Source organism: Apostichopus japonicus, chromosome 4 (assembly GCF_037975245.1).
Source record: "Apostichopus japonicus isolate 1M-3 chromosome 4, ASM3797524v1, whole genome shotgun sequence".
NCBI lineage: Eukaryota > Metazoa > Echinodermata > Holothuroidea > Aspidochirotida > Stichopodidae > Apostichopus > Apostichopus japonicus.
Genome location: NC_092564.1, coordinates 15,602,204 through 15,619,509, shown reverse-complemented (window position 1 = coordinate 15,619,509; position 17,306 = coordinate 15,602,204). Strand labels below are relative to the sequence as shown.

The 17,306-nt window shown below is 38.7% G+C and overlaps 2 protein-coding genes across 5 annotated transcripts in view; one reads left to right on the top strand and one right to left on the bottom strand.

Moving 5' to 3' along the window:
* The window catches only part of LOC139966575 (single-strand selective monofunctional uracil DNA glycosylase-like), a 108,407-nt gene that overhangs the window by 49,970 nt on the left and 41,131 nt on the right, over nt 1–17,306 (bottom strand). The window lies entirely within an intron of this gene.
* The window catches only part of LOC139966572 (tight junction protein ZO-1-like), a 58,797-nt gene that overhangs the window by 36,847 nt on the left and 4,644 nt on the right, over nt 1–17,306 (top strand). For all 4 annotated transcript variants that reach the window (XM_071969745.1, XM_071969747.1, XM_071969748.1 and 1 more), the window contains 18 exons: nt 628–730; nt 1,577–1,801; nt 2,688–2,934; nt 3,361–3,409; nt 3,905–4,076; nt 4,396–4,498; nt 5,168–5,216; nt 5,813–5,992; nt 7,996–8,156; nt 8,828–8,878; nt 9,733–9,828; nt 10,640–10,737; nt 11,612–11,825; nt 12,286–12,398; nt 13,748–13,945; nt 14,319–14,534; nt 15,093–15,954; nt 16,482–17,124. In XM_071969745.1, coding sequence (XP_071825846.1) covers nt 628–730; nt 1,577–1,801; nt 2,688–2,934; nt 3,361–3,409; nt 3,905–4,076; nt 4,396–4,498; nt 5,168–5,216; nt 5,813–5,992; nt 7,996–8,156; nt 8,828–8,878; nt 9,733–9,828; nt 10,640–10,737; nt 11,612–11,825; nt 12,286–12,398; nt 13,748–13,945; nt 14,319–14,534; nt 15,093–15,954; nt 16,482–17,124 — 3,780 coding nt within the window. The remainder of the gene's footprint in view (nt 1–627; nt 731–1,576; nt 1,802–2,687; nt 2,935–3,360; nt 3,410–3,904; nt 4,077–4,395; nt 4,499–5,167; nt 5,217–5,812; nt 5,993–7,995; nt 8,157–8,827; nt 8,879–9,732; nt 9,829–10,639; nt 10,738–11,611; nt 11,826–12,285; nt 12,399–13,747; nt 13,946–14,318; nt 14,535–15,092; nt 15,955–16,481; nt 17,125–17,306) is intronic.

The following is a 17,306-nucleotide window of genomic DNA, read 5'->3' as shown; positions in this document are numbered from 1 at the left end:
GCTGAGGACTAAAGTGTGTACTGTACTTAGTTGCATAAATATATACCAGCAGTTGTTGAAAGTTGTTACAAAAAATATGTCAGTTGCAAGGTGGATTATCTATACAAGTCTCAGACCAACGTGCACTACACCACTGTGTAGATGTAACTAAGTCACATACTAGTATCATAATATGATGAGCAAAATAGCTACAAAACTTTCACTTGTTGGATCTTTTGGTATAAGTCAAAAGGCTTTATAACATTCATACCATAGATATATGCAATAGTTGCTAAGGTGTACCATTTAAATAATAGTCCAGAGGTTTCTCATATAAATGAGAGATAACTCATAAGAATACAACCATGTTCATACTGCTACACTTTTTGGGGGCTTGTGGTAAGGTTCAACTGTAAATCAGATATGCACTTTGGTTAAGTTTTGTTTTTTATTTTTCTAGTTGTCTATCATTAACATAAAAAAACATTGGGACTATTCTTTGAACCCTTCCATGAGTCGTCTGAGGTGAAGCGAGGTCAGATTATCTAACGTTACACTTCAGAACGCTAATTAATGACCCCATTTATGCATAAATCATAATGAGAAAATCTCTTATTAAATCCCCTTTTTTCCCCCGTACAATTACAGAGTTGGTGACCGTGTAATATCAGTGAATGGGCAGTACATGGACAGAGTGAGGCATGAAGTTGCCCTGAATTCCCTCAGAAAAAGTGGTGACCGAGTGGTTTTAGTAAGTGTTATTTGTCTCTTCAGGATAAAGCATGAAAGCCAGTCATTTCCAGGTCGCCTGTATATAATATGAAAAGTAAAATGGTGATATGCAAATGTATTGAAATTTAATAACTAGTATCTTCTTCACATAACATTGACAAAATGTACACTGTAATTAACAGCAATATGTATGATACGCATGGAATATCCAAAATCAAAACAAAATCAAGAAGAAACATAAAGCAGGCCTAGAATTCAAAATTTTAGCCACTAGCTAAGACATGTCAGTGCATAAAAAATCTACTGTTTAAAATCAAATTATCGCTTGCATGTTCCCTAAATTAATGCAAAGGTTACATTAATTTGCACTGGTAGAAAAATGCCAGTGCATTTTCTTTTCCACTGGCAGACAGTGAAATTCCACTGGCAATTCAGCCAGTATGTATACCGAACTAGGAGACCTGAAATGGAAATTGAGTTTGACCCATTTCACTTCAAATTTGGCGGATCTGAAAATAAATTCCTCTTTGTGGAGCTGAGAAAGTGTTGCAGGTCACATGGGGGAGGGGGAGGGGGGTGACAAGATTGGTGCATAGTTGATGTCGGTGAATAAGTGAGTGAATAAGTGATAAGTGAGTGAGTGGCTGTGGGTTTAAGTGAACAGAAGAAGCTACCGGTAACTGACAATCTGAAAGCGGCTATCATACTGTACACATTTGTGACACATACAAGACCTGTGAACTTGAATTTGGTATTAGTCTCAGTTTCATGGGATTTGATTAATTATCAGAAACAGGTCTTCTTCTCAACTTGGATACCACGATGTATCTCACATGACTCCATTTCTTCCCTCATTCTGTTATAGGCCATCAGTCGGGAAAGGATCATGCCACCACCACCTCTAAAACAAAAAATTCTCACAGTAACAGATTCTGTGCCTGCACCCCCCGAGCAGCATGAGATTGAGATCTACAAGGATCCTTCTGAGGGCTATGGAATGAGGCTCGGCTGGAAGCTGTACGTACAAGGAGTCAATGAGCAGGGTGTGGCGGCCTTAGCAGGCGTAAAAGTTGGAGATAAAATTGATAGGGTGAGTCTTGTTGTCTGCAGACTTTGCTTTTTGCAGGCTGTATTAAGTACACCTATCCCTCTACCAGGGGCGGACCAGGGCATAGGTTACTATCGGCTCGGTGATCCAACCTAGCCGCACGGGGGCCTGGAGGCTAGCACTCTACTGGATGCCTCGGTGAAAACAAGCACCTTTTGGGATCAAGGAGAAATTGGCACTATCTGGACTTCAAACTGCCAGAATCTTTGATGCCTCGGATCCTACAGTGCACAGGGTTATGAGCCAGTAACCCCAATTGGCCCCAACCCTCTACCATATTGGACCCCAAAACTTGTAACTTCTGAAGTGTCATGATGACTTCCTTCACTCTCTTGTTGCCAGAGGCATTCACAAATTTCAACCGATAAATTCATATCTTTGCCATACAAAATTGCTTTGAGAATGTGGTTTGACCCATAGTTGCCACCCAGAATTTTGTGGCACGTTTATTAATCAATCATCTTCAGATCTGAAATAAGGGGTTAATCAACGGTCTAACGTGCGTTACTCACAGGATTAATGCACGATCGGGGGATAATGCAAGCGATGCACGAGGGCGGAGCCCGAGTGCATCCAGCGACAGCATTAACACCCGGAGTGCATTAATCATGTGAGTAACGCACGCTAGACCGTTGATTAACCCCGTTCATTCATACACTACCATTTGTGTGGGGGAAAAATCATAAAACAAAACATTTTTGGTTACATATAACCAAAGATTTATTAAAGTGATGCCCCGTAATTTTACCGTGCGTTACTCACAGGATTAACCACGGTCAGCTGACCTGAATGGACCAATAGGATTTAGGAATCTTTACTAAGTATGAATGAATATCCCTTTATTTTTGCTCTTTTCAATTTCTCACAGATAAACGACAAATCAGCAGAAACTCTTAGTTTGGTGGATGTAAGGAGAGAAATAGAACTCTCTAAAGAGGTCATGTCTTTAGAGATCACCAGAGAACCACAGGATGAATCGGATAGCATTCGAAACAACGGAAGGTTTGTTCCAGTCCTCCCTGTTGCTGGTGGTTACCCAAATGGTGAACACATCACCGCAACAACAGTATCAACGGTTGAAAGTGCTCCCCCACGTCCTCCTGTCATTGGAAATGGTGAGCAATCATTTTTGGATTGGATGCGTTCTTAGTATTTAACGTGAAGGCTAAGAAATATGATATGATATGGACAGACACATTCTCAGACAGCAAGAATGGAATTGCATAGATTTTTATTTTTGTATATATGTTAATGTTTGTGCAATCGGCATAGTTGTGTGTCTTCCATGCCATAGGAAGGATAATGTAAAGGATGACTGAAGTCTGTGGACCAGATTTAATTTGATTTAAGTGCGTATCCTTTTTCATATCTCTCTGTCATCATTTTAATAATAATAAATGGAAGGTCACTTGTAGCCCCACTAAAATTACAAGATACTGCATCGTAGAGAGTTTGTAGTTCTGTAAATCTCAACTTTGATAATTGTGTCACTCAAGTTAGGCCTGCTATTTGACAATTTTTTTTCTTTTTTTCTTTTCCAGATGCTCCACAAAGACCCCCAAGTCCACCTCCCTCAGATTTTGTCAATGGGTGAGACATTCACGTATACATATATTTATATAGTTTGCAGCAAGCACCACTCTATAAAAGAGAAAAATTACACATCTACATATGGGATGTCATGTCATAAATGTCTGCAGTTTCTCTTTCAAGCAAATGATTCATTCACAAGATGAATAACCTTTGATTGATGTTGTGGCTCTTTAGTGTTAAAATTCGTCAGCAACTTCATCAGAAACGAAACATAATCCAGTTTTTTATTCTCCAAAGTATCTTTCTTTGCTGAATTTTTTTTACTTTTGAAAAGAATGAAAAATAAATTCAAATGAATGCAAAAACACTGCAAATATCTCACTAATTCAACTTCCAAAAATATTATAATTATAGGCTGTTTAGCTGGATATTTTGTGTTTGCTCTGAAGTTTGGTTATTGCTTGTGTGTATCTGTGTGTGTTTAATGCGTAAGCTATTGTAAACATTGAGATCAATAAGATCATGTTTAATGATAAATCATATCTCTTTCAGTGAGCCAGTGAATGACCCCGAAGGAGAAGAGAGAGAGATTAGCTACAGGAAGGGTAAAAGTGTCGGTCTGCGTCTGGTGGGGGGTAACGAAGTGGGTATTTATGTCGCTGCCATCCAACCTGGGTCTCAGGCCGAGACTGCTGGAGTAGCCGTCGGAGACAGAATTAAAGAGGTGTGTTTTTGTTTTCTTTTCTACCGTTTCATGTATCTTTCGGAATTTGTCCAGATCACATTTTGTCTGACACATTTACCATAGTTCTTATGAAATGTTTGCACGTTCCTATCGGTTGCTAAAATTGATTTCAAAAAGATCGTTGAACTGGCTTCAAAGAGATTGTTAAAAGAAAAGAAGCATCTTCAGTTGTGGGTTCCTAAAGGAAACAAATTGGCCACAATGTGTATTAGTGGGTAAACATTTTGAGTTAGTCCTGGTCATCACGTACCTTGCTTTATCCATCCTGCTCTCATTCCTGCCTCTTCTTCCTCTATAGATCAACGAATGTGATCTGCGGACGTTTACAAAGGAAGACGTTCTTCTACTGCTCCTGACGATAACTGATGAAGTCAGACTCACAGTTGTACACAGTCGTTCAGGTAAACATCTTTCAGCAATTTCACAAAATAAGACATTGATAGTCAAAGAAATATTTTACACAGAGCATATAATAAGTTTTTGACTCTGACAGTATGAAAGTTTTTGGGTGAAGCACTTATAGTTAAAAAATGAATCAGTATGTTATGAAGATTTAATCGAATATTTCAGTGGCAGACAGTGTGGAAGGTTATGTCGAAGAGAAAAGAATTCCACACTGTGAGTTGAGGACCATATGTGAATATCTTGTCCCTAACTTAAGATGTGATCGAAGGTCACCAATTATGACTACAGGTCTAAAACCTTGGATTACTCCAGGAAGACAAGCAGAAGATACTTTTAATTAGTGAGTCAACTTGGTTAGCTGTCTTAGATTGCTCAATTTCAATCTTAATTTTATTATAAAAAGGACAGATGTAAAAATGTTAAAGAACAAAAGCAATATTCTGGCTGGAGGGGTAAAGGAGAGAGCACTGGACAAAGAAGAAAAGTGCAACCTGGACTTTTTTCCAGCTCTGCATGGATGGTGATATTTCTCTAAAGAAACGGTTTAAAAGTTCCCTAAATGGCCTTTTCAACTAATGGAGGTTCAACTAATGGAGTGAGTGCTTCTGGAAAGTTTTATATTAATCTTATATTTAAACATATATTTTTTAAATTTATATTTACAGCATTTAGAAAAATATCAGCACAGAAGCTTGGAGACAAGTTTTTTATCAGGTCAGTTTCTTCAATTAGATTTTTCAAAGTGGCATCGATAAGATATTTACACATGTCGCCTGTGTTTGAAGATGTTTAATGTTAGTTATGCTCGTGCAGAATCTTGAAATGCAGTCTATCTATAAAGAAGATCCTTCTAGGATCAAAACTATATTCTTTTACCAACAACTTTCATCAGCACTACATCCTTAGACATCACAATGCACAAATATATAGTTTTCTAGTTAAAATCGATTTTACATAAATGTCACATGACCATTCACATCTCCATATTAGAGGTTTTATCTCATTCTTTTTGTAGTCCACCCCCCCCCCCCCCTCCCCGCCATCCTCCATATAGTCTGCTTTTCTGTATCACAAGAATTTCTTTTTTAAATGTCCCCTTGGCATAAATGTTAATGAGAAAGTTTCAAGAATGATTTTCACCAGAAAAATAGTCTATAAATCAAATCATATATATTGATGACAAGACAAATATGTCTGTCAGTCAGTGTGATACAATGGCTCATCTCAACAGAGTTAATTGAGGGCTAATCAAGGAGGAAGAGAATACAAAATTTATGGGTTTTTTTCTTCTCATTTTCTATTTCGGACAGGCCTCATTTTTCGTATGAAGCACCTGCAGGAAAGGAGGTTGCAGAAATGACCTTCAGAAAGGGAAGTGTCTTTCGTATCGTGGATACCCTACCGGGTAAGAACATGGGCTACTGGGACGCAGTATTGCTGAACAGACAAAACACTGCCGAAGGAAGGGGTCTCATTCCTAACAAGAACAGGTCAGTGAGATAATAAAAATAGTTTTGATTTACCCTACGGTCTTGAATGTGCCGACAAACAATTTTAGAATGTGGTCGACCGACGGAAACATGTTCGGTTAAGTGTGTTCTTCAGTTGTTACAATGTTGGAGTTATCTAGAAACTGGACAGCTTTGAAGGTGGAAGTGTGGTCTTGTGGATATCACTCGGAAAGAATTGGTAAAGGGCAAGTTTTACAAAATGTTATCTGGTCAAACATAACCGTTTGTAGGGATGTGAGCCAACTTGTTCTTGCGGTTGTGACTCATTCAAGATAGCAGATACTGGATAAATATTTATCTCAAGTTACCTTGGTTGTTTATGTCCATTTCATGGTGTTTGTATGTATATGTATTTATATATGCGTATATGAAGTCTACACCAATCCCCACACAATATATACATATCTCTCACAAGCTAGCGGAACTGCTGGGATATGCTGGTGCTTAGGTACACTTCAGTGCATATGTACATATATATAAATATATATATGTATATCATTTAATTGAGTTCTCTTCAAAGTATCTCTTTCTGGCCTTAGGATTTACAAATGATTTTTAGTCATATTAATATCATGATTGATCTCTAGAGTAAGGCAAAATAAATCACCAAAACAGAACTAGCATTGTTCGAAACAGGTGGCAGATGCCTACAGTGGAATTCCTACGTTCCTTACTGGTATATATTTATATATGGGGGCAAAGAGACTTGTTAATATATAGCCCTATATTGTTTGTTTCTAAGATGTCAGTGAGTTCCCTTTAAGTTTACTTTATGATGTTATGGTAATGTTGGTACACACCATTAACATCATATACCCTTACAATGGATGAGTGAACATATGAACCCACTTGACATTATTCCTCTGATAACATTCCTGATACGATACACAGGTGGTGCCTTGGTTGTCACCTAGGAGAATATTCTGTTATGACAACAGTTGTATAAACTGGTAACATTTCTCTGCTCATAGACAACATGACATACATCATGATAATGTTTGTCATTTAAATCACTGAAGGCACCAATCGACAACTTAGTTGGCACCATCTGAAATACTTATTGAGTTTACAGGGTTTTCTTTGTTCTTTCTTATGCTTATAATGGAAAACAAATTTAATACATCTTTTACTACCGTGATGCATTTATTAATGAAACCAGAGCCGACAAAGGCAATAAATTGTCGGTGGCTCCATTAATCACCCATCAGCTGGTTTGACACGTACACACACAGACCTGTTAGTTCCGCTAGTAAATTATTAATGGTGCTTGGTAGCAGTTAGCAGTAGCATAAGGACAAGAAAACTAATCTCATGTAAAACACTTTAGGAAGTTAATAATGAGGAGTTTTGAGCAACAGGTGTTACCTTTAGAGAAGATCTGTTGTGTGACAGAGAGGTGAAATTCATTATCAAAGACCTATTCTCTGCAAAGAGTGCACATTTTGTGCATGTTAACAGGCAAAGAAATGTTGTAAGATTAAACTGCTGGTAGTATTGGCTGGCTCTTTTGTTGTTCAGTATTTTGATAGTATTTCATTAAGTTAAGATGATTTTATTCTCGCAAAAACTGCAAAACACCTTAAAAAAGAAAACAGTGCAATATTCATTGCAAATGCTATGAAGGATATTGTTCTTTCCTAACTAAAATGCTGCATTTTATTGGTTATTTACTATTAGTGTAACTATAGCAATTAATGTTAACTACAGCTCTCATCCAGTATGTGCATGAAAGCTGTATTCCTAGACCAGGCTTATGAAGGGCCCCTTGGCCATACACCGACATTGATTTGTACTCTGCTCTTGCACTGGCTTATTGTATCAACATTCTGTCCCCCTCCCCCCCAATGTTTCTCCCATTTGGCTGTGCCCCCCCTCCTCCACTTCCAAATTTTTGGGCGATGACATTGCATGGAAGTATTACTAAAGATAGCTCATTTTAAGGGAATTATAATACGAGTGAATATTTTCTTTTCATCCCACAGGGCGGAACAAATCGGCTATGCTCTGATGAAAGATGAATACGTCAAGCCCACAGGGACTCTGGACGGGCGAGGTGGCTTCTTCAAACGGAGGGGTCTGAGAGCTAGCATGAGTGTGAAAGGAAAGCCGATTATCAAAGACCACTGGGATGAAGTTATATTCAGTAAGTTATGTGATAACACAGGGGAAAAAAGTAGTATTCAACTTTTTTTAGCAGTCTTGAGAGCTCTGAAGTTTGTCTCTCTATTAGGTAGTTTTATTTTCTGTGCACATAACTGCTACTTTACATCATTTACAGTCGTGTAGTAATTTGCCCATTTTGCCTTGCATTTTGCAATGCAATAACATATAAACTTTATCCCTGTAGCATATCAAACAGATCACATGATACACTCTTCTTATAGTATACCTGCTGCATTCGTAATCTTTAGGGGCAACCTAATGACATAGATAAATTATTTTATACTGATTGATCTAGTAGGAGAGACGAACTGTTTAAATAGGAACAATTTCATCTTCAGGCATTTGACTGAAAGGTTAATATCTGGCTAATTACGAATATTCAATTTGGTTATAACCAAATAGGTATCTTTAGTTAGATTGCATGCGGACTGTTTCATTATGATGAGTGAATATTCTTAGATGGCTTAACGAGAGTAACACAGACCAACACAATATGGAGAACTATTAGATACTTTACCACTGAAACCAATGAATAAATTGGAAAAGATTATCTGTTTGGTTATAATTAGGATTATAGGAAACTCATAAAATTCCAGCTCTTTGGGATTATTATTTTCCTCATACTATATGTTCTGCTGTGTGTTCTTTCAGGTGGACGACCAATGAAATTTCCTGCCTACGAACGTGTGGTGCTTCGTCAAGGTGAGCTTAATGTCTCGACTTGAGTAAAGAATTCGTAGACAGAATTTGAATACTTCTTTATGTTCGATATTGGTGTCACTGTCCATCCCATCACTCAATAACAGTACCATCAATTATCATTTAATAGGAAACAGACAAGTATCGTAAAAACTGTTTCTCCTCGGGTCCCTATTACTTACCCTATCATTTACCCTATAGCTTAACCAAAAGTTATAGGTGTTTGTTTATATTGCTCATTGACTTTGTTAATTTCAACATTGAGAACAAGAAGGGAACATGTTTTATACTGTAATATGTAGTGACATCACAGTAACAGACTTGTAGCAAGTTTGTTCTCATACTCATATCCTAGCGTTATTGCCTGTACTGGTACTCACCCTAATGGATTAGTACTTGTTCTTCGGGTTAATGGGGGGGGGGGGGCTGGTTTGGAATTTTACTGTAGATACTATTACAAGATTGGCTTTTACCCATACTCATACCAATGTGTACCTGTTGTCATTTTGGTTTACTCATACTACAGGGTCTTAGCACAGTGGATAGAAACATTTGTTTATACCTTAAGTGTCAGGGACATGCGGACAAGAATATTTTAATGATGCGTGATCATCCCTGTGTTCTGAAGTTGTAATTCTATTTGTTCTGAGAATAACTTTTTTTTTTGGTCTCCACTTAACTTAGACAAGCTTTATCAGCAGTTAGCCTGTATTTGAAAATGTCAATTAGAGCCTAGCCCAGGCTACCCCAAGTTAACAGTAAATAAAAGCAATTGCGTCCAGAGCCCATTTTACGTTGAATTTTCAAGCCTTTTACAGCTAAGTTGGAAGATTTTGTGTTTGTTTTTTATGTTGCAGTCGATTTCAAAAGACCAGTTGTCATCTTTGGGCCAGTAGCAGATATTGCCAGGAAGAAGCTGTTGGAGACTTATCCTCATAAGTTTGAATCGCCGAGTAAGTAGATAAAACTACTTCTATACTTTCAGTGTTGCCATTTTGTTCAATTCAATATCACTTCATTGGTCTTGTTCATATTCATGCCATGAATATGCAGTGAATTGTATTAGTGACACAAAGAGAGAAGGGCCAGGAAGGGAAAGAGAGGTGGGGATGGGCGGTATGAAGGAGAGGAATTTGGGATGGCATAAGTTGTTTATGAGATCAAACCTGATGCAAGTGTAGTATTTTTTGGGTAGATGTTGGGTATTCCACCAACTATTGTACTGTAACAAGAAGCACTTCTAGTTTCACAGAGCAAGCATCTCTTTTGGACTGGTAAACCATCTATATGTTCCACACTAGCATAAAATTTGCCATTTACAGCTATATAGAGGTCATAATTCTCCATCATAGGGTATTCCCTGGCCTTTAACTTTCGGAAAATATTGACATAAATCCTAGGGAATGGCCATTTTTTGAGTTGGTTGTTGCCGTTCTTATATAATAGAACATTTTAGAAGGGTTCAAATTTACCTAGAACCCTTATTTCATTCTTTCTGTGAGTCACTGATAATTAATCAGCTGTTTCGCTTTGTTTTTGTCTTTAAGAACAGTGTTTTTTTAAATGTTTGGTTCGTCTCTGGTTGCTCTGTAGGTACATAACATGGAAACATGTCTGTGTACATTAGTTCATTATTAAAGGAGTACATTATTACCTCCCATATGGTGATACAATTTTTAGAATGGTACATGCTTAGTCAGAAATTTCATGTCCAGTGTACCAGTGACATTAAAATGTGAACCTTACTTTTGTTTTATTTTGTAGTTACACAACATGGAGTAGAAAACACCCCCGGAGAGCAAATGCGTCTCACCACCCAGGGTAATGTGAAGTTGTCCTCCATCAGAGATATCATGGACCAAGTAAGTCAAATTCAATTTAATTGGAAAAATATAAAAAAGGTTTTTTCCCCCTTCCCCTAAGTATTCAATACATTTTGACAGTTCAAAATCTACCACAATTGCACATCATTAGCTTAAATATTAAAATTTGCATTTTAACTGAGGAAGATAAACTGTAGAGAGATTGAAAACATGGGGTTAGATTTTTGCATGTGTGATTATTACTGCTATGGAAAAATACGTCATTGGTGAAATCTGTTAGCTGAAATGGGATCATTATGTACTCTCTAATGAATGCTTATTCAATGAAGCAATCTAGAAAGTGATCAATTGTTCTACCACTTGTAACATTTTAAGGAGTAATGCAAAATAGACTTGTAAAATCTTCGGAACCGTTTTGACCTACTTTTGAAGAGCTGCTTTACGATGATGGAATTGAATTTAGCATTAGAAACGTTACTCTGTTTCTGTGAGAATATTTGTAACAGGTCATCATTGTCCTTACTGATATCACTTTTGGGGGCTAAAAATGTTGCAGGTATTAGTTTTAAGTTTTTGTAAACCTTAACAGATTTGGTCTTGTATTAACAATGGAAAGTTTGGGTTGACCCTGAAATGATGTGAAATTTCTGTGAATGCTGTCCAAACAGATAAAGTTGTTTTTCAAACAGCAATGTTGGTTGTCCTGCAAATTGAGGTGTGGCGGACTTCAGTTACTACAAATATACTGGTTACCCCCCTACAGGGAAAACTGCATAGTTTTGACCGTTTGACAAGGAATTCAGTTATTTCAAACCACTGTCTAGCTCTAAAAAAAAGCACTAAAAAATCCTCTGCATGAATCAACACATCCCCTGACCTAAGTCAATGGTTTGATTCTTTCCCTCTGCTTCAGCAAAAACACTGCATCTTAGATATCACGCCGAACGCCGTGGAGCAACTCAACTACCATCAACTATACCCGATAGTTATCTTCCTGAACGCTGACAACAGATCTACCGTCAAAGGAATCAGAGGCCAATATCTGTCTTCAGACGAAAACAAAGGCTCACGTAAACTCTACCAGACGGCCAAGAAACTCAAGACAACATTCGCACATATCTTCACAGGTTTGTTCCTTTTTGTTTGTCTTTGAAGGTTTTGTTTGTACTCTTGCTGCTTTGATCTCTAAAAGATTGGTAGCACCTTCAAAGCTTATCCTCCATATTGAGGCCTCCCTTCAGTGTCAAGACTAATTTGCATATATACTTAGGGCTGAAGTGTTTGCAAGATGAGAGGGAGGGTCGATGGGAAGTTATCTTTATCAAAATTTCTGTCATGAAATTTTACCTTTTGAATCCATAAAATATGAATATCTTAAACAGAAAATTGTCCAGTGATTTTGGTGAAGTCACCTAAAATGGTCGCTGATGTGAAATCTTTGGTTGATTCATGTAAAGTTTGGCCAGATTAATGGAAGGGTACAGAAAAGGGGGGGGGAGGGGGAGGTATTTGTGGTATTGAGTTTTGTAAGATTTACAAGATTTACAATATTTGTAAGATTTATTTTCTTGACTTGTTCCCTTTCAGCTTTGATTCCACTGCAAAACCACAAAGATCACAGGAAAAACGATTGGTTTAACTTTGTACAGGAGGCGGTACGCCTGCAGCAGGACAGAAAGATCTGGGTATCAGAGAGCAAGGTTAGTCATACAGAAGGATGGCAGTATACTAGAATGGTATCAAAGAATGCTAGATAAGGACAGCATAGATATCAAATATGGGACAGACAGTCAATATGGACATGTATTGGATACTATTAATAGACAGTATCCAAGAATGGGCATCAGAGGACATTATCTACAGGACAGTATGCATATCAAATATCAGACAGTATTAATAGAATTATTAAGAGGAATATCAATGTATGATATCAGGAATATTGCACAGAATCAAGGGCAGTATCAGTAATCTAAGAACTCAGATATCGTTTACAGGACAACTTCAAGTTGGATAGTATCAAAGGATAGTATCAGTGGAAAGAAGCACAGACAGTTTAAAAAATCAGTATCTATGGTTGTACATTATCCTTTTCAGAATAGCATTAGATTCAAAGGAGAGTATGAATTAACGGTATCAAATGAGAGTATTATATAGCTTTAGAATTCAAAGGAGAGTATGAATTAACAGTACTATCAAATGAGAGTATTATATAGCTTTAGAATTCAAAGGAGAGTATGAATTAACGGTATCAAATGAGAGTATTATATAGCTTTAGAATTCAAAGGAGAGTATGAATGAACAGTATCAAATGAAAGCATGATATAGCATTAGAAGTCAAAGGAGAGTATGAATTACACAGTATCAAATGAGAGTATTATATAGCTTTAGAATTCAAAGGAGAGTATGAATTAACAGTACTATCAAATGAGAGTATTATATAGCTTTAGAATTCAAAGGAGAGTATGAATTAACAGTATCAAATGAGAGTATTATATAGTATTAGAAGTCAAAGGAGAATATGAATTAACAGTATCAAATACAAGAAATATATAGAATTTGAATCATAGGAGAGTATGAATTAACAGTATCAAATGATAGTATGATAAACATTAGAATTCAAAGTAGAGTATGAATTAACAGTATCAAATGATAGTAGCATATAGTATTAGAATCATAGGAGAGTATGAATTAACAGTATCAAATGATAGTATTATGTAGCATTAGAATCAAAGGAGAGTATGAATTAACAGTATCAAATAAGAGTATGGATATCCAATAGATGTCAAATGTAGGACAGTATATATGAGCAGGAACAAGGTCAGTATCAAGGAAAGGTATTGTAAAGTACGTAATAACTTAGATACTACTTAGATAACAGCATTCATGGTAAGGGTGTGAAGAACGGTAGAAACTTCTTTGAATAACTGTTGGTGTTGGATCTTTCTTCACAAGATAAGTATAAAACATACACAATTTCATGTACCCCTCTTGCATCATAATTGGCTATCAAGATGTAATGTTTCTCACTCATTTTGTTGCATTCCTCTAGTTTGAGGACGAGGACGAAGACGAAGATACGGAGCTTCCGGTCATCGGGGAACTGGCCCTTCCAGAGGGCTACGACACTGACGCAGCATCCTCCTACGCATCCGGCAACGATTCCCAGCCAGAGTCGGACTTTGACAACACCCCGAGCTCACCCATCGAATCCACTGGATTTGATTTCAATTCCCCAGAACCAAAGAGGGTAAGTCATGAGAATAGTTGGTTGTTAAATATCGGTTCGTTCGTCAATCTCAGTTTCAGTATTGCATCAAATTATAGCAGATGATATTACTTTTAATCTTTCACGTTTGTGCCCTTGTCGATCACTTGTTATATACAAGATTCTAATAGTGTATTGTCTATGTTCAATCTTTCTTACAATCCATGGAAAGACAATACAAATATACTTGCTAACATTGAAAAAAGGATCAGTTGTCTCACAATGCTTACTCTGTTGTAGGAGACACCGCCATAGGATAGTCACTGCAGACCATTCACAGAGTAGCGGATTTCCCTGTTACAATAGAACCTCAGGGGTTGCATGTCTTCATATTTGCTTGTTTTACTTTCTTCAGGAGGAACTACCAAAGGCGGCCATTGTAGTGCCTCCTCATAGCAGGTACGAATCAGACGAGGAAACGGACCAAGCAAGAGGCAGGAGCAGACCGAGGCAGAAGAAGAGAGGAAAGAAAGATACCATGGGATGGGCCAGAGAGAGATCGAGGTCTCGATCTAGAGACAGGAGGTCGGAGGTCGGACCACCGACTGATGAAGAAGATGAAACCGAAGAGGTAGGATTATATGCAATGACATCAAGAATGTTGAATACTCTTAAAGACTTGTTATAATTTGGAGAACTGTTCTCAAGATATAAGATGAGGACTGGAAAGTCAAATTTTTGCAGTCAGAGAGATAGAACTTGACTGCCCCCTTCCTCCATGGTTATTTTAAGGGGGACCAGATGTTAAAGGAAAACTAATACACTTGTTTGGTTATTCTCAATTACCCTGCCCCTCCCTCACCCAATCCCCAGCCCACAGGGAAAATACTTAATGATGTGAGTAATTGTTATATGTAATCTTCAGTGGGTTCAAAATGTTTCAGGAGAAGAATAAAATAATAAATTGTTATGATGTTTTACACCTTTTGAATGTTATATCTCCTAGGATACTGTCCATGTTAGATAACTATTAGTACTATATGCCGTTGATCTGGTTTTTAACTTTTAAATGGTGAATCCTTGTGAGTTCAAAGTGAGAATGCTAGACTGTATTGCAGAATGTATGAATGATTGCAGAATTGATCAAGTGTAGGAACTGACCCGTAAGATCGTTTACCAACTCTCACAGATCAAAAACGCTGATTGGCGAGCAGTCATCGCAGAGAGAAACGACAACTCCTGGAGCCAGCAGGCCAGACCTTCCCGCAAAGAACAGATCAGGAAGAAGGAGGAAGAGAAGAGACTAGCCCGAGAACTGGCAAGGCAATCACTCCCCAGAGACACCGATGATGGTCCCGTGAACCATTCAACACCACAGGATTCCTACCAGCCACCCCAGCCAGAACCGAGGCAGGAGTTGCCAGCTGAGTTACCTCCTCAGCCACAGTTCCAAGAGGAGGTGGTAGAAGTCCAGAGGACAGATGAAGTTGAATCAGCACCACCACCCCAGGATTCTGGTATTTATGGGCAGCCAGATCCCTACGAACTAGATGACCCATATGGACAGGACCAGTACCAGCAGCCTGACCCTTATGATCAAGGTGATCCCTATGAACAGCCTGACCCTTACCAAGATGACCCTTACCAAGATGACCCCTATCAACAACCTGATCCCTACCAACAACCTGATCCCTACCAACAACCTGATCCCTACCAGCAACCTGATCTTGACCAGCAAACTGATCCCCACCAGGAAATCGATCCCTACCAGCAAACCGATCTCCACCAGGAAATCGATCCCTACCAGCAAACTGATCCCTACCAACAACCTGATCCCTACCAACAACCTGATACCTACCAACAACCTGATCCTTATCAACAAGATACGTATCAACAGGATACGTATCAACAGCCTGATCCATATCAGCAAGATACATATCAACAACCAGACCCTTACGCACAGGAAGAATCATCATATCCTGCTCAACCAGACCAAAAAGAAACTACATTCGGAGTAGAGGAAGAAGCTGCCCCAGAAGAACCCCCTCCTGGTGATTAATTTACTTGTTTTTTTTAAATATTTTATAATCTACTCATTAAACTAATCTAAACACCCTGTATAACCATTTGCATGTAACCATGGAGAAAAAAATTCTCCCACCGGATGCACCCATCCATCTCAGACCTGGTTCAGACCTGATTCCTAACATCAACTTTCATTCATCAATAGTATCATGGAGTACTTTCTACATTGAGAACTAGGATGATTGATTCATTATTCTTTCCATGTGTGAAGTACAGGAGATATCTGTTGTGTTCAAATTAGCTGTTCACAAATTTGTGCTTCTTAATATCTGTTATACGGCACCCTCTGACCAAAGTCATCTCCTACACCATGGTGGTGACCCCTAACCCCTAATTGCAGTGACTCCTGAAAGAGTGATTACTACAAGGTTCATGACAATTTCATCCCTTGCAGCTCACCCCCCCCCCCCTTACCAGGAGTGAAGTCACTCTTCCATGTGTGTTCCAAGTATACAATGCATTTACTGACTTTTTTTTGGTTTATTTGTTACAGAAACTACAGTTGATGCTGCACCGGTCTGGGGATTGCCTGACGGATTCGACGAGGACACCCCTCCGTCTTACGTACCGCCTCCACCACCTCCAGAAGATGAATACGAACCTCCTCCAGAGCCTCTCTACTCTAAGGTCACTAAAGCCCCCAGCCACCCCACCCACGCCCCACCTCCGAGACCTCCCAACCAACAACAGCCCCCAACAGAGAGGAAAGTGGTCAGCGTGACTTCTACGCTGGTCACGCCAGAAGTCTACAAAGTCGACCTACAGAACGGAGATGCTGACGAAGAAGAGGATGTATACAAGCAGCAGCTTCAGAGTGCTCAATTCGCCTCACTGCCTCCTACAGGACGCTCATCTCCCTCACGTAATAATGACAAACCCAAACTAGCACCCAAACCCAAGGCTGACCCAAAGAGTGCTAGGGAAAGGTTCTTCTTGGGTCAAGATGACCCCACCCAGACAACCCGACCCGGCAGGAACCCCTACCAGCCCGACCAGGAGTCGTATAGAGCGTACAGGGAATCAAGGAACAAGAGGTCGCAGTCTCCTGGAAGGCAATATCAAGAAAAGACAGGACTTTATGGTCCAAAGGGATGGGAGTCACCCAAGACAAATAGATTCCAAGCTGTGCCTGTAAGGTAATGAATGATACAATCCTTTAATTGGTGGGAAAACAGGACTTACTGGTCCAAAGGGATGGGAGTCACCTAAGAGAAATAGATTCCAAGTTGTACCTGTTAGACATCAATGATACAATCCTTTATGGTCCAAATGGATGAGAGTCACCCAAGACAAATAGATTCCATGCTGTACCTGTAAG